The sequence below is a fragment of the Micropterus dolomieu genome, linkage group LG20 (genome assembly GCF_021292245.1).
Source record: "Micropterus dolomieu isolate WLL.071019.BEF.003 ecotype Adirondacks linkage group LG20, ASM2129224v1, whole genome shotgun sequence".
Classification (NCBI taxonomy): Eukaryota; Metazoa; Chordata; class Actinopteri; order Centrarchiformes; family Centrarchidae; genus Micropterus; species Micropterus dolomieu.
Window position 1 is genome coordinate 25,825,869 of NC_060169.1, and position 27,507 is coordinate 25,853,375.

The 27,507-nt window shown below is 40.6% G+C and overlaps 1 protein-coding gene, 1 long non-coding RNA gene and 1 other non-coding gene across 6 annotated transcripts; 2 read left to right on the plus strand and 1 right to left on the minus strand.

Annotated features, from left to right (window-relative positions):
• cry5 (cryptochrome circadian regulator 5) lies at window positions 1-5,534 on the minus strand. 4 transcript variants are annotated; one of them, XM_046033056.1, is made up of 11 exons: window positions 4,964-5,534; window positions 4,080-4,304; window positions 3,707-3,901; window positions 3,448-3,566; window positions 3,145-3,299; window positions 2,832-2,972; window positions 2,444-2,611; window positions 2,002-2,142; window positions 1,389-1,540; window positions 1,065-1,285; window positions 1-958 (listed from the first exon to the last, which is right to left on the minus strand). In XM_046033056.1, the coding sequence occupies exons 1-11, from the start codon at window positions 5,038-5,040 to the stop codon at window positions 897-899; spliced, it is 1,656 nt and encodes a 551-aa protein (XP_045889012.1). In that variant the 5' UTR covers window positions 5,041-5,534; the 3' UTR covers window positions 1-896. The 4 variants fall into 4 exon arrangements, with proteins under 4 accessions (XP_045889012.1, XP_045889014.1, XP_045889015.1 ...); XM_046033058.1 differs by lacking the exon at window positions 4,964-5,534 and adding an exon at window positions 4,734-4,932; XM_046033059.1 differs by lacking the exon at window positions 4,964-5,534 and adding an exon at window positions 4,722-4,932.
• Window positions 5,530-5,601, plus strand: trnah-gug. Its single transcript has one exon. It is a non-coding gene; the product is annotated as a tRNA-His (tRNA).
• A 2,420-nt stretch (window positions 5,602-8,021) lies between these two features.
• Window positions 8,022-11,528, plus strand: LOC123959477. The gene is made up of 2 exons (XR_006822306.1): window positions 8,022-8,383; window positions 11,062-11,528. It is a non-coding gene; the product is annotated as an uncharacterized LOC123959477 (long non-coding RNA).
• Window positions 11,529-27,507: the final 15,979 nt, after the last annotated feature.

Sequence of the window (27,507 nt, forward strand, 5' to 3'; positions counted from 1 at the left end):
TGATATCACTGTTGAATTTATTTCACTTTTACAGGCAATATAAATTTGGTGATTTAAAATTTTTCTGTGCTGCACAGTTTAAAAATGTCTTGTCAGATGTATTCAGAAATATTCTTAAACTAAACACTTCAGATTAAAGCCCCTTTAACTTGACTCAATTAATTATTTACAGTATCACTGAATAACAAAGTGATAAATGTGTCTGCAGGAAGAAATACAGTGACCTCTAGTGGTAATAGTGAGAGCTCTAAAATATCACCACTAAACTAGATTGGATTGAATTTGGCCATTTACTGCACACATTTTCATGTTGATGTTTTACCATAAAACACCACTGAAATTAGAGGTCACAGCATGGACACAGACACTATAGCTGATAAAATGGGCATTGAAAACATCAACTCATTTGTGAAGACCTGGAACATATTTCGTATGTATGTTTTTTAACTGAATTGAATATAAACACCTGAGTAGTCGTACAATGCAGAGTAAATATTAAACTTTAAATATATCTAGGGTGTAACACTAAGGCCATTATTACTGTTAAACAAGAATAAGGCCAATTTGTGAAGCACACACATCCTGTCTTAAATATAAACTGAAGCATTCAAACCAGATGAGACCATCAATTTTTATGAACTTTAACTTAATCTCCATGCAAGAAACATTCTTCAAGTATACTTCTGACCTACTTTACACTTTTAAATACTGAAATAGATACAATATAAAAAGTAAAGATAAAACAGTACTTAAAATATAACCTGTTACCAATAAATGGTGCAATAAAAAAAGAAGATATAGTGGACTGAGTACTTTAGCTTCCAGTCCAGACACCAAAACCCATAAAATCAGTTAATTTATGTTGTCATAGTGTATGGCATTAATTTGTGCAAACATTACTTTCTTCTCTGTTTCTTCTTCAACATGTCAACGACAGATGGTGTCTTGCGCTTTACACCTAAGAGGGAAACATAAAAACAAATATTTAAGAAGTAGGATTTTCTGTTACCATAACAAACATCAAAGGAGATAAACCTCTCATAAAAGTATGTTTCTTGCAGTACCTTGGTTTTTTCTGGGTGATTCAGCTGGATCTGCAGATCTCTTGGCATAAGCTAACTTCATCCTCTGGATGTTCTTCTTGCTGATCACTTCATGCTGTGCAATAGGATGTGGGTAGTCTTTACCCACAATGCATCCTGCTTCCTGCTGGATATTGCGTGGAGCTTTCCAAGGCTCATAGATATATGCCGCTGGGAACTTCTTTAGAAGAGGAAGGTACTTTCTGTAAAATAGAGAAGCAAATAGTAGAAGCAAAATTGTCAAAATGATTTCACACACACACACACACACACACACACACTTGAGCTTGTTGGACTTAAACTTACTTGATGTAGTCTCCATTCTTGTCTGTCTTCTTGCCAAATGCGACAGGGGAATAGACCCTGAAGAACTGGTGAAAGAAGGTACTTGCTGAGAGCCACTGCCAGTTTCCAGCATTCAGAGCCCAGTCGCCATCCAATAAAAGCTTCTCAAATACCTTCAGGAGCATTGGACAAAATGTTAAAAGAGTTCTCCAACAAATTAACATTGCTCTACTATAACACTGTTGGACTCATGAGAGCTCAAAATAGAGCAGGACAACCAGATGCATCTTTTTAAATACAAGCATTCTCCTTCCTTGTCAAATCCTGGCGACAACTTTTTTAACTCATTAAGAACTGTAAACAGACTGATGTGTAAAATCGGCAGACTTCCCCTTTAAATAGGTAAAGCCCTTTGATAATGATAAAATCCCGTAAATGTTTCCAACATTCTGTTGGGTTGTTGTATGTTGCAGTGCCAAACAGCTAAAGTTACTTACTAAGGTCAATCTGGTTAGTTTAAATTATTGTTCTGATTAGAAAAAGAAATTTTGCTAAGCCATTTGATCAATTGGTGAAGGGGACATTAAGCTTGATTTGATCTACGGAAGCGGTATTGGCAAGCTCATTTACACACCTTCTGTCCTTCTTCCCAGCTGATCCATAGGTCTCCCCTGGTGAGGAAACAAGCAACAGCATGTCTGGCCAGGTGGTGGATCCAGCCCTCCTGCCTCAGCTGAGTCATAATGGCATCAATGAAGGGGAAACCAGTCCGAGCCTTAAGGGAAATACACAAGGAAATATTTGTGCCAAATATCTTGTAATGTCAACAACCCAGAGATATTACGTTTACTGTCATGGAGGGGTAAAGAAATCAGGAATTCACATTTTCATCACACAAGGAATTCAGGGAAGTTTTTAATTTTTTTCTTTAAAGAAAATGACTCAAATCGATTTATTGATAATCAAAATATTAGACAACTAAATGATTAATAAACAAATCATTGCACCTCTACTGCCAGCAGCATCATTTCTCTTCTTTTCATTCATTTCCATTTAAAATATTTAGGATCCAGTACCTCTGTCCATGCAGCCAGATGTTCGGGGTTCGTGTCCCAATCCACCTGTGTACATACAGGGTTGCCCTCCATCTTGTTAAAGTTAGGGATACCCACGCTAGCCGTGTAGAAGAACTCTCTCCACAATAGCTGACCATGCAAGGAAACTGGAGGAGCTGAGTGCTTCTTCTGCAAATGCCACACATACACACAACAGTCAGACTAAGTTAAGCTTTAATGGTATTTCAATGTCAGCACCATGCATTAGCTATGTCACATTTTCTGCCGTTTCTATAGCTTACATCAACATCTTGCTTATCTTTTTACTGGTGAAATGAATTAAACATTGAGGAATTACAATAACATAGCTTGCTACCTACAAAAACTTTACTCTGATGGTGATACTCACCCCATGATAGACGTCTGTCAGCCTCCACCAGAAGGTGCGTGCAGACAGGCAGCCAAAAGTGACATATGGACTGAGAACGGTGGTGCTGGGGCTCAAAGAGTTTGGAGAAGTCTGTGGCTTTTCAAAGCTACACACCCATTCCTGAAGTAAGAAAACAAATGAAACATGTAACACAGATACTGTATGTATCTCTGTAATAAACACCACAAGCTCATCGTAGGTTCAATAAGGCGTTCTTTATTGCAGGTTTGGAAGCTGGTTCAGTGTCAAGAAGCGTAGAGAGAAAGAATACATGCGCATGAAACTGAAGTACCGTTCTTTTCATATGTTCATCTAGTCTCCTTAGAGCCTCCTGTTCTCCTCCTGGGAACTGCTCCTCTCTGAGAGCTGCAGTGCCCTGGCTGAGCTCCTCCAGTGTAGGGATCCCATATTCCTTCTCATGGTTTTCAGAACAAGGGGTCTTCACATCTTTTGACCAAAAAGATACATTTCAATCAACCTCTGCTTAAGTTTTACACTTGTATGTTAGATTTGTGGAAACCTTTAATGTTTAAACTAACTGGTTGGCATTAAGACATGATAACTAACTGGCATTATCCAGCGCTGTCCGTAATACCTTTCATATCTTCCATGGTGGGAGCAGGGATAGGTCTCTTAGGGGGACCAAGGGTCTTCACTATTGCCTGCATACGGTTATAAGTTATGGGAGGCTTCCCATTGTTTTCTTCAATTATCCTATGATGACATGACAAACAGTCAAATGTCTTAAACAAATACGGAAATAAAATATTTCAGAAGTGACAATTACATTTAAGTAAAACTGTAAGGAAACAACGTCCTGTGAATATACCTTGATATGTGTACATGACTAATACCTGTCTATATCATAAAGAGTGTGTGAGATTTTGTAGATGACTTCGAGTCCGTGTTCTTTGGCCAGTGCGGTCACTGTTTTGTCCCGGCTCAGGCTGTAAGGCTCGGTGTCGTACTCATAGGTCAACTTTGTTACTTTCCACTTGCTGAACAGCTTGAGCAACACATCCTCTGGCTTCCCTCTCACAACAAACAGCCTGTCAAACACAGCACAACATGATATAATAACAATATGTATAGAATAACATCAGCACAACCACAACCAGTCTGACTAAAATCCTGAAATCGCCTTATAATGGCAATCACGGTTGTTATAGATGTTTTTTTTTAACTCTCTTAATAGTCAATATGTCTGCATGTCGCCCCTGTGTCTACCTGGAGTTGTGTTTCCTGAGGCTGCAGTCGAGGTCTTTGAGTGCCCCGATGAGAAACCTCCAGCGGTTGATACCCATACAAGTGTTGTTGTGGAGGTAAGGGTCCAGGATGAACACAGGGTAGAGCTCCCTACAGTCCCTCAGAGCAGCCATGAGTGCTGGGTTATCATGCAGCCTGAGTCCCTTGCGGAACCAGTGAATACATGTATGACCCATGCCTGTAAACCTGTGAACACAATAACAGACATTTCTTTAGACTTTCTTCCACTATGGTTCCTAAAATACTTAAACAGATATCTGCAACAGGTGAACTGGGTGGCTGCTAGTAGAGAAGTCTCTCTAAACACAGTATAGATCAGCATGTTCAGACCACGGTATAAAGATTGGTGGCAAATATAAGAACATGAGCTTAAATATTTATGATGTCCACATTTGTAAGAACTTGAAAGTAATACTTTTGGAAGGGCTTGGCATCGACTCAAATCCATGTCTATTTCTTAAACCAACAAAACGACACAGTTGCAGAAACAACGCATATACTTTTAAACACAGCGACACCGTGGCTCAGCGTCAATGAGTTACACGCAAGTTAAACCAAAATAATTATGCACAGTTGTGAAGCCAAACTTTACCTTAATTATACCTTAATACTTACTATCCCGCTCAGTCGTGTTTGCAGAAAAAAATTGGTTTGGTAACCAGCACGGTCACATAACAGCTTACAAAACGGGAAGCTCTGCTACGTCGGCAGAAATATAAGCCAACCAGAGCAGAGCGCATGCAGCCCCAGCAGTTTGTCGGTTTGTACACCAGATGTCACTGTAGTGCAAACAATACAAGATGGTAATGCTCAAAACATTGCTACAAAATCATAACATTACTGACAGCGGCTGAGGGAGTGTTGGGTAACTGCCTCCACTGGCTCTTTCCCCCTCCAGGTTGACGACCAACAATACAAGCATTGCAGTACACGGGGATTATGTGCCGAGTTCACACACTACAGGATGGAAACCCAGTAGCCCTGGTTTTTCCTCATGCCGACAATTTCTGGAGATGTCCGACAAAAGCCCCCAAATCAGAGTAATCGCAATGTGTTGCTGTTTAAGACGCGATCCAAGAGTTCGCCGATGCCCGAAAGAGATCAAACAGGCTGGTCGTGTTGGGGAGCCATGCACCGAGCTACAGCCAATGAGAGCAGACACAGGCTCTGTTGTCATCCGCAGTATCTCTCTCAATGAACCCAGTCTTATCATGCGGAGGGGGCCTACTATTTTTCGTTAGGCAGTCATGTAGTGTGTAAAAAAAAAGACTTCAAGATTCCTGATTAGGCCAAGTAGGTTACACAGAAAGTGCAGTGTGAACGGTACCGCGATCTGACTGAACGCCATACTACAGTCCTATGAAAGACACCATGTTTTCACCCTCCGTCATCCGCCAGCTCATCGTAGCTCGCCGTGATCGTATAGTGGTTAGTACTCTGCGTTGTGGCCGCAGCAACCCCGGTTCGAATCCGGGTCACGGCATTGTGGGACAATGTCACGGCAGATGAGTTGCTTTTGCTTCAAACGATTATTGCTTTCGGTTTTGCGATGCTATTTTTTGTAATTATGTGGCAAAATCTACACACACAAAAAACATTTTAGACAATATCGGTCGTCTTTCTACACGGAGAGCTTTAAAAGTTTTTGGTGGGTGACTCCTAACGTTGAAAGCAAGAGGTAAGATGTCAGTCCAGTGAAAAATTAGCCTACAACAGAAATTAAAGCTATTAAGCAGGAGTTGTCGCCCCACGGCACCGACTGCGACGGGGCAGCTGTGCTCTGCTCCAGGCTGTAGCAAATCCGCATAATTTTTTAGGTGAGCCGCCGCTTGGATTTTGATGCACGTATATTCCCGCTGTTACGGTACAGGTGCTTGGAGCAGCCAAAAAGGACGAAAATGACCTTTTCTCACAATTGCTATGTCGACTACAAACCACATTATGACATCATAGCTATTTCAAATCAACTACTAATAGGCTATTTGCTGTTCATAGCCTAATTCCAGGAAAACTAGCCTACGTAGGCTACGTTTAGAAATGCAATTAAAACGCTTAATGTCCACATCCACTAAAGGAATAGCCTGCACAAAATATGTGGGCCTATTTAGTATAATGACAGTTAGGCCAATATCAAATCTAAATTACAATCGCAATTATAATATCAAGAATTGGGCTGGGTCTGTATGATAATCATGCGGTCCTAATATATAAAGCACAACAGCAGAGGGGTGGCAGCAGCGTGACAGAGGCCGGGTTAGAAATAACAAAGCTTTCAGCAAAAGTGCACTTCAAGGCTCAAAATGCTTTTTGTTGCTGTTCTCACTTGTTATTTATCAAATTGAGTTTATTTGACTAACTTCCAGTCTACTAAATTCTGAAATATACATTATTTCAGAATTTAGTAGGCCTAGATGTCCCTAAAAGCAATTCAAGGGACAAAATAAAACTTCATTTCCCTATAATTTTAGTGGATTTGTTTTTACTTTTAAGGAACACAGGAAGCCTAAATGTTTTATACTTCCTGTGGATATTTCAAATGAATAGTATTTCTATAGGCTAAATAGGCCTATATAGCCTATTTACTTTTTACCACCGTACTGAAATATGCAGGCCTATCGCATGTGTATGCTTGTGCAAAGTTCATCAAGTCCGACACAATATTGTGTGGTGTGCTGGCGTTGCTTACAATTAAGATTTCATAGCTTCACTTCAGGTATGGCTGTCAGACTGCAGCGCTTGTCATTGGAAAGTGAGAAAAGTGACAGAATAGTGCAAACCCTGTGAGTCAGCTCGCTCAGAGGGCTTAACCCTTACTTGACCGCAGTCGCAGTCTTGTCCTTACCATAAAGCACCACAAGAGCGAGACATCGTCAAGGACACAGAGACTGCCTACAGTTAACAGGTTGGCTCAAACCCAGTCAACACAGGCCGTTCTCTCTGATGTTAGAGGTAGTGACAGCAAATACTTACAGAAAAAAGTTGTCAAGATTGGCTATAGAGGGTGCGTTTGTGTCGTTTGTTTGCATTCTGCTGGTAGCCCTAAGGTAAACAACTGTTTAACTATTCCAGACTAAAGCTGGAAGAGATGCATCCACGTCCTGCGTCTATTGTTTATGGGTTTTCACGATTTCTGCTTCCCATGCACTTTCAACACTGTAGAATGCACCCTTTAGGCCTATTTATTTTGAATTTATTACATTTACAAAGGGTAAAACTTTCGAGCCCACACTGGCTCCCCTACCGAACTGACTCTGGTTACTGAGACATGACGCACACATCAATACCATTAGATGGAAACAATGTTTCCCTTAGTTTTACAAGGATACATTTTACACCGTAGTCGTGCTGACATCATGAGATGTAGCTAGGTACAAGGAATCAACCTGTGGAGGAAATAATGTTAAAATGCTTGGTTGCATTCAAGTTCTTTCAGAAATATCGCAATTTAACAAGGAGCGCGAGCCAGCAAAGTGGTAGCCTAAATGGGAAACCGGCTCATGCCTTGCTGTCGAGATGTGACGTCAAGTCATTGAGACCCCTGAACCCGTTTCAATAACGTTAAAGTAATGTATTTCATGATTATGTCATTCGCTGAGTGTCAGTTATCAACTCGTTTATCAACTTCTGCAGCAGCACAAAGCCCCTGCCTGTTTGATCCCCCCACTCCCCCACAACTGTGTTATTATTCCCCACCATGTGGCTACAGTCACGACGAACACCAGCCTATCGGAATTTCGGCTCCTGTCGTTAACTCTGTGAAGGCAGCGTCTCAAGTCATCGCTCCGTTGGCTGACAGACTCGCCATTCACCAACCTCGGCCCGCCCAGCAGCATTTAGAGCGGCATGGCAACGGCGAGGAGACGGGGGGGAGAAGGTGTGGTGTGGGGTAACAGTCTAACCGGACCAGAGAGAGAGAGCGAGAGAGAGCAGCACTATTTTCACTCCTCTTACTGACTGAAGAAACGCACCGTGTGGTAGGCTACCCCGGCCAGCCGCGCTCACACACTAACAAAACGATGCACCGCCGCCGCTTCGCACAGTCAATGCCGCTGACCAGGTGTTGGACCAAAGAACAGGGCCGTCGTTAACGAGACAGAAGATCAAACTTGTATGTATGTGCTGTGCGCCCTTCTCCCTGGTCCCGTACACAGACGATCGAGAAGATGCTGAGCAGACTGATGAGCAGCAGCATCAGGAGTCTGGACAGGGAATGCAACTGCACTGTGAGGCTGCTGGACGATTCGGAGTACACCTGCACGATTCAGGTCAGTGGGGACCAGCGTTTCCTGTTTCTCAAATCACCTTGTGTTGTAGGGCGTGCTATTGACGCGCAACGGGGTGGTGATCAGGTAGATTTAGGCTACTTTCCCCTGTCTCTCTCCCTGTCATTCTGCTGCTTACAGAGCACATTCTGATTAAAGGGGCTGTCATTCAATTACACAAACATTTCAGTGTTTGCTTTGCGTTTATAGCCAGACGTCTGTCATCAATGGGCTGCAGATGTTTCTTTCGTCAGAGACGTTGTCTCTGTGTGGACATCATGACCGCATGTGGGGGTGCATTGCGTAGCACATTCAATGGTTATTCATTAGCACTGTTTTGAATTTCTAACAGGAGGGGGAAATAACAGAATACAATCATATATAATCTCTGTATAAGCTGTTCAGTAGGGTCATGTAGGCTATGCATTGATTTAAACGCTTTTTGACACAAATCTGGATAATCTGATCTTGAACGATTTCAGTGGGGGGCTCATAGAGGATTTGTGGATCCTCTGGCTGCACAAGACAGGCGGAGACACAAGAGGGTTTGGACTATAACCAGGGGAGGTTTAACACTGTTTAGATTATAATTAATCTAACTAGAGTGTGGGCATATTTTGATTTGTCTTAGCAAAGCAGGTGTCAAACCCTCAGTTGTCAATTTGCCCTTCAGATTGACCCTGGCCATGGTCAAAACCATGGAGGTGCTGTGCTTCTTGGACCCCTAGAATAGCCTCTGTATTAATAGGATACATTATCACCTCTTAACTCCAGGTTTGGTGGTCAGGTAAATACACCAAAAAGGCAGCATTTTATGAATATGCAAATTGACTTGAATTGAAGTAGTGCTGAGGAAACAAAATACCATTTAATTCCTGCTCCAGAATGCATTTATTAAAGCTGAATGTCTGACATGTTTAGTTTTAATAAAGCAGCTTTTTAAGTAGTGCCTTTGGTCTAATGTTGTGGGCTCCACTAAGCTTTACTTCAGTTAGTACCGATTCCTTCACGGGATTATTCAGTCAGTCAGTCACTCAGCAAGTCCCTTGCAGACTTGTTTGAAGCGTTTCTCTTTATTCCTTGCACTTTGATTTGTCTCAAAAATCAATTGTTATATTGATATGAACGAAGGCGAGACATGGCTAGAGTCAGTAAACAGTGTGTTTATAAGCAAGAGAGCGGAGCAGTACTTTGTAAATCAAGGGTGTGTGTCAGTCGGTGTGATGTTGCTAGTGTGGCTGCATCATTGAGAAGTCTGTTGTGTGCATTATCTAACCTGGTTGGCTGAGTTGCAGGAGCTTCCACTGCTGCTGAATTAGAGATGACAGCACACAAAGACCGTCACCACCTGTTCTTCTTGTAGGATCTGATGGCAAAGGCAAAGCAAGCCTTTCAACGTCTAACAACTTAAAGTGGCAGTGCTCGGGGGACAGTTGAAAGGGTGATTTCACATTAGCTTGCGGCCTTTTCCTTGCTTGTCTTCATCCTGTCTGTAAAGAAATAATAAATATCGGCAAAAAGTAGGAGGGCTTTTTATGAGATTTCATATCAAATGGTTGTGGTTGTGGTTGTGGTACTTTCAGGCCCTGAGATTAGCTATCTATCAATTCAGAAATTTTTTAAAATTCATTTTATATAATGTTTTACAAGCAAAATACTCTGTATGTGTTTGCCTTCTGACTGGTTAGGGGGAAGACATGGTGTGCCTGGTGTTTTTTGATGAGTTGTGTTTACCAGAGTATAGCCTGCACTTGTTCCCCCTTGACTTCTGAGCAGCTCCATCACCCAGTCATGTTTCAAAGTGTTGGGCTGTCAAGATATGCTGATCCCACCCTTTTAGCAACTGAAAGCACACAGCAGGGACAGAATGCTTAATTTCTGGTGTAGCTTCTATTGAAAAGGATTATCTCTCTACTGGCATATTCCCACCATGGGAAATAATGAAATATGCCATTATTTCACACTATGGGGCTCTTGATGAAGCACAACTGGTCTAAATGGAAACACAAATAGGATCATCAGCTTAATCAATCATCTATTGTTTATAACAACAACATCACCATATATTTGCAGGCATTAAACTGTGTGAACATGACATTTAGGGAGCTATATTAATTGTTTTTTACACAAATTGTCTGTAAAGCTAGCTAAGCACTGGTGAACAATTTTTCATCTGCATGAAGGACATTACGGTGACCTTACTGGGGCATGACAACATTGTTGGCTTACTGAAAATGGGAGCTGATGGCTGCTGTCCTTTCCTGCACACCTTGGAGAAGTGGCCCAGAATAAAGGGCCCTCATGGGGCTCAACAACGGTCACACTCTCCATTTAGCTCAATTAGCCTTCACCTTGAACTGCTGCTGTTATAATGATATCACATATATGACATTCACAAATGGAAAGAAAGTTTCTGTGAAGACAGTGTAAAGTAGAATAGGAAAAGATGAAGCAAACAAGTCCTGCCTTCTAACATGGACGCAGGTCCCAGTACCACTCCCTTTGCCGGTCAGTTTACCCGGCTTACCTACCAGCCTCATCAGATTCCACTACCACCACCCATTTACCTCACCCGTGCTGTGTACCTGTCCCACTCTCCTACTGATGACTGTTGATGATTGTTGCTGATTACATTGTGACCCTGGAAGCATGTTCATTGATTTCTCCTTTTCTTCATTCAGCCCTTCAGGATATTTACAGGCTTCTCACTGCCACAGATCGCAATACAATCTCTTAAAGCCTCAATCCAGGATTGATGCACTGTTTCTTCTGGCAGAGGGTTAATTGGTGGGCAAGCAAGCAGAGGCCAAGTATGTGGCATGTGACTGTGTTGTTGAGATTGTGGGCTGCTGTGGGGGAGACTATGGAAAGTGCGCCGCCGTAGAAGCTTTGGGAAGACCTACACAGGCACTTGGAGGCCACAGGTCAGGAGAAACAGGCTCAGGAGAGAGAGGACCAGGAGCAGTGCTATGTTTGGGGTTCAGAGTCTTGCTCAAGGACACATCGACATGTGGACAGAAGGAGCCAGGGATTGACTCTACCTGCTGAGCCACAGCCGCTCGATCAACAAACAATTCCTTGATTGAATTTTGATAAAATGTAATGTGACAATCGATATTATGACACATCATTAAATATTTCATTCATATCACCCACTCCTATGATTGGCCAGCACAGTTAAAAGATATGACTGATGAAATGTTTTCTTTTTTTCAGCAAATTACATAAAAAAATAAAACTAAGAATTGTCTATATGTATATAGCATAAATACTCAGGTAAATACATATTTATACTATATATGTTAATTTTCTTTAGTACATTTATTATAGGAATGTGACTGAAATTATTCGTAGCCTGAACTTTAATAGGTTTTGATAATTTGTAATTGAAAAAGAATTAAGTATAAAAACATGCTGTATACAGCTCATCACCTGAAGAAGTACCACAACCACAAATCTGGGGTTATTTTTTCGAGGCAGAAACTGCGGGCCATTTGCTCCAAATTAAAATTCCGTCCGTGAACCAATATATGTGTATCATAGATTGAAAGCAAGATGAATGACAAAATAGCATTGATCCAGAGAGAGGTACCACATCACTGAGTAACTGGTTCAGTCGCCGGACACCAAGTCAGATCCTGTATAGTCCACTAATGAAATTAGGACTCGTCTTCTGAAGCCAAATGCAGAACTTGGAGGGAACTGTTTTCGTCTTATGAATGCATTATTGAAATGAGTTACTCTTGTCTCCTAAGTGGTCTCTCTGCACTCATGTTGTTTTCTTCTTAGTGTGTACTGCTAAAATTTGAATTGGTTGTAACATATTTGGTTTTCATATATGCGAGGGTCTGCTCATGAACAGAACTTACCCTTACCCACACCTTCACACTAAAATAACGATAATGGCCACATTTTGCAGCATCTAAATTATAACATAGGTTTCATCATTTAAATGTGTCCAAACCGGACTTCAGCCAAATACTAATGTGCAAATGCCTTTTATTTATTTATTTATTTTTAGTATAGCAGAACCCAGAGAGTGCATTTAGATTAACACAGCAAAGTAGGTATTGTTCTTTTCTGTGGCTCGTAAATGGTTTTTATAAACTGGACTACAGCAATCTTTGATTCATCCTTGATATATTAAAATTTATTTCACCTGTCGGAGGGGATTTCGACTGCTGGTTTTGATAGGATGTTGAGGACATTGATGCTTGTATCCTTTATGCCAAGGTACTGTGTGATCACCTGTTGTCAAAAGTAATGTATTATGTTGTGTTAAAATACTTAGTTGATTATTGATTACTCAATAGAAAATAAATTCATGATAGCAAAGATAATCAATAAATCATTTAAGGTATTTCTCAATAAACAAGACAAAGGGACCTTATTTTTATGGCAATACAATGACCATCCCTGTAGTAGTGCTTCGACTTTTGCCATTTATCTGATCTGAAAATTTGCTGTACCCAGCCATGTGAGATGAGAGGCACAAACAGGTGGGAGGTTCATTCAAATGAGGCATCTCAAAGCGAGTTGTTGGTAATTTGGTGGAAAATTTGTCTTCGACTTTGTTTTGAAAATAGACGTTTCAGAAACACATCTGGTTCTGGTGCAGTGCCACTTCGCTGCCACTTTTTTAATTTTAATAACAAGAGCAAACTAAATACTTGGAGCAAATGTACATTAATAACAGAATAATGCTTAAAATGAAAATAAACCATTTTAATAAATCACTCTCCAACCAGACCAAATCAGCATAAAAGTTAACAGTAAAAACATTTATTGTGTTTAAAGCAAGGATGCCAATGAAGCAGTCTGAATTGATATAAATAAATATGAGTTTCATACAATATCTGTTGTCCACAGCTGATTTTGTATGAAAAGCATTAAATCCCTTCAGCCATGTGAAAAAACCCCACCAGACTGGTCGGTTATAGCCTACGTCAGTATTCTGTTGTTTATGCGCGATATGTTAGATTGTAGTCTGGGAAGATTCTCAGTCATCCAGGTCATAGTTATCCAAGGAATGTTAAAATCAAGGGTAAGCAGATCCATAAAACTTAGTTCTTCAGAGGACTGAAGAAGCCTCTTCGATGAGAGGCTAAACGTCTTCAACCAAGACCAGTCACCCTTGATTTTAAACTTCCTTGGTCATCAACAGTGACTCATCAATCCTGTGTGTCACTGGCTCCTTTCCACCTTTCTTTTTAGCAAAAGTGGTGTTTCATATTTTATTCTTAAAATGTAAAATGGCGATATGATGCAACCCTTTATGACATACTAGATAGACATAGATAGAGATACAGTGTAATTCAAATCAGAAATAGCTTCAGATTGATGTGGCCATTTAAATGACTTCGTCAACATTAACATTTGATTTATGTCTGTTGTCATTGCTTCTCTATGATTGGCAGCTGATGATAGCTGTTCTAGAGAGATAAGACTAGTGATGTGACTGGCTGAGAACGTACTTATTAGGCTAATCACCACACCCTTCGATCTATGATCGACTTCGGCCAATCCTTTTGCACTTTGGCTTGCTGCTCATACATAAAACACAATGGCAAGTGCACTTGGAGATGCCCCACAGAGTGTGCTTTGCACTTATTGTTGTGCTTGCACAACTGAAATAGGCCCCTAAAGCTTCCTTCATATGATAAGAAATTAAGAAATTCGCACTTTACTCATCGCATGTAGGCCATAAAGCACAGTGCAGACACTTTAACTTTAGCATTAGATTTAGCTAAGTTTTTAAACGAAATGCATATTCATAAACTGGTAGCCCCATCTGACTGCTGTTAGCAATTTTAAGTCATCACTTCGGAATCTGAACTTCTGGCATTTGTCAATATTTATGGCATTTTATTGATTACAGTTAACTTTTAATCAGTCAAATAATCAACAGGTTACTTAATATGACAGCTTTAGAAACTGACAGGCAACATTTTGAAACCTGATCAATGAACAACCAACCAACCAACCTGTATTTTGGGCTGTGCATTCTGCACATGTTTGAATCTTGGATACACATGCATGAATGTTCTCACTTCACTCAGAAACTGCTGTCAAAATGTATTTGATCAGGGCTCTCAGTCAGCTCCAGTGGATCTGCTCAGCCGGTGATAACAGAAATCTGCATGGGTTGGGAAGCTCCCAGGTGTAGGCTAAAGGAGCTAAATGGGAAATATTATACGGCATTCTGTCTGTATTTTTAGACATCTAAATAATAAGTCCATTATTGAGACTTCTGATTGAGACGTAGCGCCTTAAAAACCCTAAAACTAACCCTCTGAACACTGGTTCTTAACAAAGCGCATGCATGCTTAGACAGCCTTCTTTGATAAAGGTTTAGCACACAGTATTTAGCATATAGTTATTGGACAGATAAATCTGAATTTCACCTGACGTCCCAACATTCAGCCTGTGGCTCACAAGCATGGAACTGGAGAGCTTTCTGCCCATAATAATCCACACACTGTGAATGCTGGTCCCCTAAGTATCTTTTTTTCTAACATGTAAAAGCTTAATATAGAATAAAAGTAGGATGTGCTTTATACACAGCTCCTGCTCATCAGCCTCGCTGCCGCTATGTGCCGCCCTGCAGGAATCTGCAAGAGACATGTCTTCCTGATGTGAAGGCGACGTGCTAAATAACATGTAAATCCATGATGTGGAGAAATAGTGAGATAAGCCCTCGAGGCTTTGGAGTGCTTTCAGATTAGGACATTTGGCTGTTGGCAATGACAGTAACATCGACTCCACTCACCACGCAGACTGATCGTTTGTCAGCACATATACTGTACTACCACTAGAGTACAGTACAGATGAGTTTTTTATGGGATTTAAACCAACTGATTAAATCCAAATCCACATACCTTGCTCTCAAAGTTCATGTAATAGGTTCATAGAAAACCAGGACATTACAATGTACTGGGTACTTCATGGTAATGAGCGATCAGTAAGGATTACTTTCAGTTGAAACCAATTCCAATGAATGTTAAATTTCTTTTGTCTGTACTTCTTTTACAACTTCAAGCTTTCATTTAAAGTCATGACAATATTCATTTACCGCACAAGAGCATAGAAATTTAATAGTTCACACCTGAACCTGATAGTTTATTGTATGTTTTACCCTTTAGATACTTTCTGAATGGAATATCTCTTAACCGAAAGCCATTTTTTATTTTCATCATATCAGCTTTACTTAATTTACTGAATATATTATTCAGTTCAGTCTTGTGACATTAAATTCACTACATCCATGTCAAGATACATTAACTATTCACATGTCCAAAAAATAACAAACATTAAAACATATTGGTATGATTTTGCTAGTAAAATGCAATGATGAATAAAATATGTTTAAGCATGACTTGCATTCATTTCCATGTGGATTCTTAATAATCTTTCATTCATCTTCATCTGCAGTGGGATTTACAGTCAGGTGCGAGTAAGGGTTATTTAGCCTCAGAGCCACTTGTACCTCCATGTTCTGTCAAAGCCTTTCATTCAGAAATAATGTCTGCGAGTACTACTGAAATTGTGTATTTAAGGATTGCTGGGTTGTTGGCTTTCCAAATGTGTGTGTGTGTGTGTGTGTGTGTGTGTGTGTGTGTGTGTGTGTGTGTGTGTGTGTGTGTGTGAGACAAGACTGAATATTTCATGCTGGTTATCTCGGATGCACATGTTTCTGGAGGTGTCTGATGAGGTCAGCCTATAGTGGTGCAGAAGCAGCAGTGATAGGAGAACGAGCCAGTACACTTTTTGCTTTTGGCTGCTTCATAGTGATGTCACTGGATTTGCTCTATAGCAGCATCTGAAGGAGCCACTGTTTATAGTGAAGCAAAGCATATTCTGCAGACTCTTACTTTCTTTTCTTTGCACTTTTCTCTGTCTCTTTCTCTCCTGTTCAGTGTCTCTTTTATATTTTTCCTTTTTAGTGCTTTTTGTCCTTGCTGGCCCCTCAATCCCCCCGTTGTTTATTTCCATTTCTCTTCGTCTTCTCTCTGTTTTGTCTCTCTCCTCTCTCAGTACCACCGCAGCTGAACAGATTAATGAGCCTGCCCTGACTGAACCTGACACCGGTAGATGACACAGCAAAGACATTGTATACATGACATGGCAATAAGGATGCTGGAGTCATTTCACTGAAGGCTGTAGACATTACAGCCATTATTAACCACAAAAGGCTTTAAGTATGCTATTGATTCAAAACTTTGCAATTGCTTATACAGTAGTTTCTTGATTATTAGCCATGCTAGTGTCATGGCTTTAAGTATGGAAATGTTTGTCGGTTGCAGACACCCGTGGTTCCCACTGACTTTAGTGATTCTCTGACTTTTCCAAGTTCCACCATGAGGTTCATATTTGTGGTGTTGGGTGAAATATCTCAACAGCAATTGGATGGATTAAATATGGCAAATTTCATGTCTCCTTCAAGAAATGTATAACAATGCTGCTGATCTCTTAAGTTTAATTGAGTCAAAATTTCAATTATGTTGAAATGTTGCATGCTAACACGTTAAAGTAAGATGGCTAACATTATAAACACCAGCATGTTGACTGTGTTAGCATTTAGCTCAAAGCACCATCGTGCCTTAAAGAGTACAATGTTGTTGTGTGACAGGGGTTCAGGTCGCCTGATTAATCACGTGAGTGATTAACGATCTAGCTCTCTCACAAATTGATGGATTTCTGGCATGTCACAAATCTTGTTTGTCTGCACTCTGAGCAGTTTGGTGAATTAAGGGTTTATTTACCAACATGGATGCTGTCAAAAGATCTGTTATTAACTGTAGTGAGCTTGTTTTCATATCACTGGAGTAGTATTTTACTTGTTGTAACTGTATTGTAAAGTCTACTGTGATATTTAACTAAACTTTGCTGCAGAACATTCTCAGAATCTGCTGTGCAGAAAAGCCTGTTAAAATGTTCAGTGGGAGTTAACGCAACATACAAGATAAACAAAATTGCACAATGTCTGCCCTGTTCTTATGTCTAGCATATGTACTCATAGTAAAAGACATCTGTTAGTTTTGCATGGACAAATCTATATAACAGCCTCACTTCATTTTAGCATTACCAGAGACCAACAATATTTTCATAGTAAGGAAATAAATGGAAGCCAACAAGTAATGTGCAATATATTTATTCTCTGCCTCTTTTTCGCAGTGATGAATTACGTCTCTCAGGGAGGCGGTGGGTCTTTGCAGTTGCCTTTGGTGCTTTTAGAAATAAAAATGGGAGAAAGGAATATAGAAAACTGTTCACTGTTGGGAGGCACTGAAGACGAGTCTGTCTGATACACCAGGGTGCTCAAGTCCAAACATAAGGAAATGTAGAAGTGATTGCAGAAGAGTAGGTCAAGAGCACATCGAGTCAAGCTGGGCTTCATTAGTTTAATTAAAATGGTGACAATCAGTGTTGCAGATTTTCTGCACTGCGTAGTGTGAATATAAATCCCTTGTATGGCTGGTCTTAATTTTGTAGCTGAAACATAATTAAATGACTTTTCTGTCATATTTGGGAGGCATCAAGGAGATTGTGGTTTGGTGTGGGGAACTGAGCAGCTGCCAGACTGTAACCAGCCAAACTAAGTCACCCCACTGCATGTATGGGAGCAGTTACAGTTTGGGGATTATGTAGTACGACTACCACATGACTCGGGAAGCTTAAGCAAAAGGGTCTGGAAATGTGTTCCTTCATTTTGTTATTCTCTCTGACTGTGTTGCTCTTTCAAACATCTTTCCACACATCTCTCAAATAGTACATTCTGTTGCTACTCCATCAACGACATTGACCCAGCTGCAGTGAGGTGTTAGAGGTACACCATGTCTTCAGAGAGCTGCAGTGAGCTGAAGATTAGCAGAATGAATGTGTATTAGCCTCTCAACACTGGTTGATATCAGACCTGCAGAGAAATCGGTCTCACCCAAGCAGAAGCTTTACAGCAGGGAAATCTTAGAGGCTTTACAGAAATAAGAGAGCGGTTTCTTCTTCTGGTGTCTTCGCTCGCTGCTCCTCTTCCCCTTCACTCTCTTCTTTTATGTCAAACTTAAAAGGGGAGAGAAGGCTTATTTGGGAAAGGCAGAAGCTTGCTGTGGAGTTGAGGACGTCACCGGAGAGAAAGAGTTCAGGCACAGTAGTGATTCTGTGCAGCCTGATGTCGGCCGCACTGAACTTGGAAATCATTCTGTTGTGATTTTTGCTCAGATAAGGGCCTCATGTGTTATTCATGATCCAGTTCCTTCGGGCTCTGATTGTTGATATTTAATCACCATACTAATGATGTTTTCTCGCAGGTGCTCCTAATTTTAAGTGTGTTTATGTCTTCGGTACTTGTTCCAGCTTTCTTTGTGTGTCAGTGTTAAAGAAAGAGTTCACTCGCATATCTGATTTTTCTTCTGTATAATATTTGTGTGAATTTGGGCTTAAATAAAGAGATACCAAGAAATGTTGCTGGTGTTATGTGTCCACTGGGGTATGAGTTGAGTGCTTTGAAAAGAAAATGCAAAAAGCTTTAATTACACACGGATGCTGACGTCCTGTAGGGCTGCCTGCTGGCTCGGCACATTACAGACAACACTGTCCTCTGAGTGCACGCGCGCATGTGTGTGTGTGTGTCTGCGTCTGCCCCTACTGGTGCTTTAGGAAGGAAGGTTTACATCGGTTCAGAGGCAGAAGATCATCAACGTGACTGTAATGACTCCAGGACTCTCACAAGGGTGAAAACACTGTGTCTGCTAATGACTCTGCAGCAGAGTGACAAAATGCAAACACGCTAATGTTTACAGATGATAAATCAGCAGAGACCTCCCACTGCAATATGATTTTAAAGATTTTGTCAATTTAATATTTTTTATGCAAAGTATAGCGATTAGGCAATGTTGGGATTTTATGTATTTTGTCATGTGAGCAGTATAAACAGAGCCACATGCCTGAGCATGTGCTGTGATGTCTGACACAGGTACACTAAGGAGTTTGCTGTTTGTCATGTGGCTTTTTATGTTAATGTTTATATGTACCATATACTAATGTAGAGTGCCTTTGTCTGTGCGGCCAATCTAGGCCATGTGTTGCGGTCTGTGGTATGTGTGTTTATGTTGTAGCTGTCTTGTTGGCCGTCTCTTGGGAATGTGCGGCTGTCTGCGCTGTAATGTGGGATGAAGCTGCGTTCTTCCTGCAGGAGCCACAGAGCCAGTTTAAGAGTGAAGGGTGAGGCCACATAGCCTCGTGCAAAGTTTCAGTGCATGTTGACACCATACAATAGAAGTAACAGTGTTTTTATTCAGAATCAGAATTGTTCTATCACTAAGGAAATCATGTTGTGCCCGTAACACAATGCTGTCAGCATATACAGTATTTAGTTTCACTTGAAGTGCAAGACTAAACATGCAAGCTGCTTAAAATGGGATTTGTCTATGGCTAAATTGAATTCAGTGGGCTGCTGTCAGACTGAAAGTATTTTTCCTGTTGTGTTGATTCAACTTTAGGGACACTTCGGATGCTGTTGAATTGTATTACATTATACTGAGCGGTGTTTCCAATATTTTGTCCACCCCTTTTATGTCAATGAGGGTAGATTGCATATTGCTAAAGCAGTTTTAACAAAAACAGAACATTGTAACCTTTTATAAAGGAGGGATTTATTGCAGGACTTCTGTTCATTCATTTTAGCTGCATGTACCTAATAAAGTGCCAACTGAGTGTATGTCACCTCGTACACAGCAGAACAGACAGACGAAGATGTCATGAGGCAATGCTTCATGTTTGCGTTTACATTACCTTTTTAAAAGATGATGTGCAAAACTATCATTTGGTTAAGCAATTCAACAGAGTAGGTGTGAAAGAAGTGTAAGCTCACATTCTTTGTTCAATACCACTGAGAGTCCCTTTGATCGTGCAATTAATGATCGAGAGCTTCAAGGTAAGAAACACAAAGGGTATGAATCAGCAGATGAATGCACTTCAAAATCTTAAGCGATTGCTCTGTGCTTCCAATTTACACACATTTGTATTTTTTCATATGCCCAAAATGTTTGTGTTTCAGCTTTAATAAGATAAGATATACACTTATTAATCCACTGTAGGGGAAATTTAGATTGACATAGCAGTACAGAGAAATGTAAATGGACAGATGTAGTAAAAGTAGAATCAGTAACTTTCTACATACATGTATAAATATTACCACACTATTTACACACTATATACAATCAATATACGATAATAATTACAACCAGATAAATGTCAGAAATATAATTAGGAATAGAGTCAGTTGGGTGCTATGGCATTGGGGAACCCGGTGGCTGATTGCACAAATGAGCCTCCAAAGAGTTTTGAGGCGCAGGCTGGATGAGTCTGTGGCTGAAGGAGCGCCTGAGCTGCCTCAGCTCAGCATAGAGTCCACCCCTCTCAGTCACTGCCTCCACACTGTCTAGTTCCACCCCACCACCAAGCTGGCCTTCCTCACCAACTTGCCCAGTTTGTTAGTGCCACAAGTCAAGATGCCACCTCCCCAGCACCCCACAGCAAAGAAGGTGACACTGGCCATAGCAGCCTGGTACACACGTTGAAGGGCCTGAGCCTTCTCAGGAAGAACAGCCTGCTCTGTCTTTTCCTGTAGAGGGCCTCAGTGTTATCTGTACAGTCCAGTTTGTTTTTTAGTTGCACCCCCAGGAACTTGCAAGTGTCTACCATCTCTACCCCCTCCACTCTTATTACGACAGGGGTGTGGGGCCTCAAGTCTACCACCAGCTCCTTGGTTTTTCCTGTGTTGAGCTGGAGGTGGTTGCTGTCCCACCATCCTGATCCACCTGCATCACGGAGAGCTTCTCAGCCAGCCAAAGAGGCTGGATGGTGTCAAAAGAACTGGAGAAGTTGAAGAATATGATCCTCATAGTGGCTTCTCCAGGTGGGTGTAAGCTCTGTGAAGCAGGTAGATGATGCCGTTGTCCAGGCTGATGTCAGCCTGGTAGGCGAACTGCAGAGGGTCCAGGCAGTCACGTATCAGAAGCCTGAGGTGCTGCAGAACCAGTCTTTCAAATGTCTTCATAACATGTGACGTTAGTGCCACAGGCCTGAAGTTGGAGAGGTCGCTGGAGCGTGTCTTTTGGGTACAGGGACAATGCAGGAAGTCTAACAGATATTCGGCATCTTCTTCAACCTCAGCGAGAGATGGTCAAAAAGATGCCAGAACATTCAGTACACTCACACTAAAGTCTCTGCAGCATGAGACACTTCAATATATCATTCTTGTTAGAATGTAGATTTATAGGGTTGCTCTTGTGGAAAGGTTTGGGCCTGTTCTTTTGCTCTTGAATTCACTTTATGTTGATGAGATGGTCATGACTTCTTTATGATACAAAATGCTGTATATGTGATTACACTGCTTAAAATATAGTCTTTTTTATGCATCATGCTTCTGTATATAACTTCAGAAACATGATAAAAGTAATCAAACTTCTGACACTGGTCTAGACAAGGCTCAGTTAGTGCCAGTGTGCTCTGCAGTTGATGTGCGTCTGTGCAATGTCAGATATGAATTCATATCCATTTACAACAGGAATATTGCGTTATGGAACAGTTCGGCAGTTTGGGAAATACACTCATTTGCTTCAACTGTAAACTGTATTCATTAAAACTTTATTGGAATAGTCAGTTAAAATCCATACAGTGTGAGCATAAAATTAACAAACAATTAGTTAGCTTTGGAGGTTTTGGTACCGATTTTGGTACCTTTTGACATACCATTTTACCCTTTGTGCTAAGCTAAGCTAACAAGCTGCTGGCTCTAGCTTTATATTCACCACACAGACATGAAAGTTGCATTGGTTTTCTCATCTAACTCTCAGCAAGAAAACAAATAAATATTTCCCAACATATTGAACTTTGTCTTTAAATAAGACAACCTCTCCATGCCTGTCTAATTTCAGTTATTTTATTTAGGAAAGATGTTTCAGAAGGCTTTAATGAAATAAATTAAAGATCTTGCAGATAGTTTCAGAGATGCGAGGTTATGTAGGAGCAGATGGAAAGTAAAGAAAGCAATAACCCATTCATATTTCTCATGGCTTTATTTTCCTGTTGGTTTTTTTTCACTCCTACCACTAACACAAATAATTCATAGTAGACACTGATAGGACATCAGAGCAGATGATTCAGTTGTACAGTTTTACTATATTTTTCTAAAGCTCTATTCTTAACTGGAGGCCAATAATTATCATACACCTTCCCCCCCGTCACATCATCCAGACCAGTCTGGATCCCCCTCATCGTACGCGACTGCACACTCTTTTTAGCTCAGCTCCTCGGTCCACTAGTCTGCTGTCGTCTATTTTTAAACTCTATAGCGGAGCAACCGTATGTGCGTGGAATATTAAGCACTCCTCCTCTAACTCGCTCATCCCCTCTCTAACTGTGGGTAACTGTAGTCATCATTGACTCACTTCCATACACAGAACAGTGCACATTTCAGTCAAGTGCCAGCCGCAGAGCCCTTGCTTTTTCTTCCTCGCCCTCTTGCCTACTCTCACGCATGCTTCCATGCACACACAAACAAATTCAGTCCACTATCTTTACCCCTGTACAGTACCTCACTTTCTCAGCCTTTCATCAGCTCTCTAATATTCTCTTTGACTCTTTGCTGAGCTTAGTTTCTTTAACCTCTTTTGGCATGGTAAGCAGTGGGATTAGTGAGCAGACTGGCTAACAGACTACTTTGTAATCTCACAAACTCTCTGCTGTGCTGATACGCAGGACTGGTCAGCACTGCCTTTTGTTAACGGTGTGTGTGTGTGTGTGTGTGTGTGTGTTGTTTCTTAAAACTAGAAGAAGGAAGAGGCAGCACAGGTCTGCCTGACCTTAGGGAGCTCTTTCTTCTTCTCTCAGTCTTTATTCGTGGCTCTCAGAGAGGTGGACAGCATGAGAATGACTCACTGAGAGGGATTGATCTCCCGTCCCTGATATACTAGATACTGGCATATACTACATATAGCTTTATGTTATGTATATAGACGTTTTGTGTAACATGCTGTTCTATGTTAAAATTAAATAACTACTTTGGATGCTTATGGACCAAGCTGTCCTTTTAAAATGCAAAGGTTTGGGTTTATGTATCAAGGTTTAGCTAAATAATATTGGTAATTTAGGAGGTTTTGAATTAGACACAGAGGTGTGCAGGTCATGCAGACAAATGGTGAGCCGGTTAGAAATGTTTTTGTTGAACGTTAAATTGAATTGACAATTTCTGAATGTGGACATGAAAACATGCTCAGTACCACACATGACTGTGAGCAACAGACAAATAGTATAAGTCAAGTAGAATCAGACCAAGCTAGTCAACACATCAATGCCAAATAAACTGATCTTAGAGTTATTCTTGTGTCTTGCTCAGGTATACAAAAAGACATGATCGCAGATTCACTGAGAAATAGAAACACACATACAAAACCGCACCAGGCCGATGCCTTCTGTCGTTAGCCCCATGGCAGGCAATGGATCTATTCCAGACACATTTTTCATCACTGCAGCTCCGATGGTCACAGTATGAAATATGGATTTGGATATCCACAGAAAATCTAATTCGTTGGGTTGGCTCTCAGCCATGGTGAGATCTCTGTGCCTTTTAAAATACTTTTAAGATGTTCATCAAGAAAGGAGAGAGCCAAGGTAAAGTTCACCTCTCTACTAAGCAGCTACTTTAGCTCGTTTTACAGGATTTTGAGGGTTTTAAACTGACTGAGAGGATTGTTCATGGGTAAATTATTACATCTACCTCCCACAAATCTTGAGTTATTCAAGTCAGTCAGCTGAGGCGGCAATTAAACTTAAAGTTCAGAAAAATACATCCTTAATCTTATTTTAACACTAAGGAACTGAACTTAGGACTGTTCGGGTTACGTCTGATCACATTTGACTGAGAGTTCTGGCAACATAAGCAAAACGACCACTGCCATCACATATAAATAAAAAGATTTTGGTTTGATTGGTAGAAAAAGCATGAGATCACCTTTTTCCAAGTAAGCCCCGCCTACGTCAAACAAATAAGAAAAGCAAGGACAAAAACAGAAATACAGAAATTTCTCATATGAAATAACCAAAACGGTTCTGACTCTGACAAAATATTAGGCATATTAACGGTTCTGAAACTGAGACCAAATCCACGATACAGTAGTCCATGGTCTTGTGGTTCCAAAACTCTGGTATACTGCAAAATATATTATCTGACGGTTATAGGTTTATTAATCAGCTTTGTGTAAACTCGATTGGCAAAGGCTTGAATGTAACAGATGTTCATTTATGTGTAAAAGTCCCGCACTCCAGCATTAAGATGGAGCATAGCAGACATGAATAGTTTTCAAAATAAATGAAACAATGATTGTGTATGATGATAATGATGCTGCACTGAAAATGTAAAGAACTGTGACCCCAAAACTGAGGTACAAACCGAACCATGAATTCTGTGTACCATTACACCCCTACAGAATATAGTGTAGGATCCCATCACTTACTAACAAGCTGATTGATTATTGTGAAATCTTTATCAGTGGCCAAAGCATGGCAGGGCAAGGGGTCACCACCCCTGACCAATCAGGCTTCTTCCATCTGAATATTTTAGTCAATTGGCTTGTCATTATTTAAAGCTGCCATAGGGAATTCTTTAAAAAAAAACTTTTTGTCATATTTGCTAAAACTGTCACACTGACAAACAAACTCTAATGCAGTGTCAGTCACTGCTCAGGCATAAGCTGTGCAGCCCCCCTCCTTGCAAATGCTCTCACTTAGTCAAGCGTATTATAATAATAATAATAATCTTTATTTATAGAGCACTTTTAAAACCAACGTTACAAAGTGCTTAACATGAAGCAGTTATAACATAAACACATAAAACAACACAAAAAACAAAAGTCACTTCAAAATATACCTCTACTACTTAAAATCAGGTAAAATCAGGGAATGCTCTTCGATAAAAGTATGTTTTAACAAGGAATTTAAAAGAGTTTACTGATTCGGCCGACCTAATTTCCTCGGGTAGATTGTTCCAGAGCCTCGGTGCTCTAACTACAAAGGCTCTTTCCCCTTTCAATTTCAGCTGGGTCTCTGGGACAAATAAAAGCCCCTTACCTGAGAATCTCAAGTTACGAGCTGGCATGTAGGGTACTAGTAGGTCAGCAATATAGCAAGGCGTGAGACCATTTAAAGCCTTAAATCTAATCAGTAAAATCTTAAAATCAATTCTAAAACATACTGGGAACCAGTGTAACGAGGCCAAAACAGGAGTGATATGTTCATGTTTCTTGGTTATAGTCAGAAGCCTGGCAGCTGAATTCTGAACATACTCTAGCCGCTCAATAGATTTTCAATTCAGGCAGGTAAAGAGACTGTTACAACAGTCCAAACGTGAAGAAATGAAAGTGTGTAAAATGGTCTCAGTATCTGTAAAAGTTAAAAAAGGTCGGATTTTAGAAATGTTTATAAGATGATAAAAACACCAGCTTTGTGGTGTGCTGCTAAAAACATAAATCACTGTCAAACCAGACACCAAGATTCTTTGCCACTGGCTTGATATAATCTGATAAACCAAGGCAATCTGTGAACGGCATATGTTTTGTCAAATGCTTGGGGCCAATGATGAGGATTTCTGTTTTATTAGAGTTTAATTGAAGGAAATTATTGGACATGCAGTTTTTTTAACTCTCTAAGGCAGTCCTTCAATGAAGTTAACATTTCAGGGTTAGCGTGTTTAGTGGGCAGGTACAACTGGGTATCATCTGCATAAAAGTGGAAATAGATACCATGTCTCTGAATAAAACACCATACTTTACAGTAGAGTATGAGGACGTATAATTATTCAAAGACACACAGAAGTAAGATATAAACCAGTCTAAAACAGTGCCAGATATCCCCACTCATTCTCTCCAAGAGGATGCTATGGTCAACCACATCAAACGCAGCACTAAGATCTAAGAGTACAAGCACAGAGCACATTCCACTATCTGCAGCCATCAAAAGATCATTGGTAACTTTGAGCAATGTTGTTGAAACTTTTCAAAGATGTTATTTGTTTCCAATGTATGAAGAAGCTGCTTGGACACAATTTTTCTAAAATTTTAGCAATAAGGGGCAATTTGGAGATTTGGGGAGGGAGATGTCCAGTCCAGGTTTTTTTAACAGTGGTTTCATGCACGCAGTTTTAAAATAATCTGGGACACGGCCACTGGATAAAGAACTATTAAAAATCGAGAGCAAGCAAGGCCCTACAGAATCCGTGACTTTTAGTAAGAGCTGTCGGTATCACATCAAGAGGATTGGAAGATAACTCTCATATGTGATACCATTTCTACAAGTTACGTAAAAATGCAATTGGATAAAACTGGTTAAAACTGTCAATCTATGAGTGTGGAAAATCCGAGTAAGTGGCACTGGGTGTGATAGAAGCCCAAATTAACTCCACCTTTTCATTAAAATACAATAAAAACACCTCACAGTTGGCATCACTTTCAGTAGGGGCACAAGGTGGGGCCGGATTTACCAGCAGATCAACAGTCCTAAACAAAAACCTTGGGTAATGGTGGTGCAAAGAGATAAGTTCTGAAAGATATTTTGTTCTAGCCTCCTTAACCATTCTATTATACTGTGACAGCAGCTCCTTCATGCTAGCATAGTGTACTTGGAGTCCAGATTTCTTCCACCTATGTTCTGCTTTCCTATCTTCCCTTTTTAAGCTGCGGGTACTGTCCTTGAGCCAAGACTGCTTTTTTTCTCTGGCCTTAAACTTAACTTTAAGAGGTGCTATAGTATTTAACAACGACAAGCAGATCGCATTGAAGTTATCCACCAGATTGTTGGTATTAGAATACCTAAACAAGTTAGGGCTTTGACAGTGTGCAGAATTGCGCCACACTATGTTCATTTAGGATGCGAGAACATATGGCGTGGGATAAGACTGTGGGATTAGCGGGTGACTCACATCTGTGGTCAGATCCAGCCATATCCAGTAAATCCACAGTAGAAATTCTCACACCTAAAGTAAAAACAAGGTCTAAAGTACTCATACTCATTTAAAAAACGTTGGGTGGTCGCTGCCAGAGGGTACTGCAGCAGGGGGGGGGCGCAGTCTCCCTCGG

Excerpts from the sequence above, each read along its gene's own strand:
- cry5 (XM_046033056.1), bottom strand. The coding sequence starts at position 5,040 with ATGCTTGTATTGTTGGTCGTCAACCTGGAGGGGGAAAGAGCCAGTGGA. Across the intron at positions 3,567-3,706 it reads ACTCTTTATGATATAGACAG|GATAATTGAAGAAAACAATG; the intron begins GTATTAGTCATG and ends ATGTCATCATAG. Across the intron at positions 2,973-3,144 it reads ATGAACATATGAAAAGAACG|GAATGGGTGTGTAGCTTTGA; the intron begins GTACTTCAGTTT and ends TTCTTACTTCAG.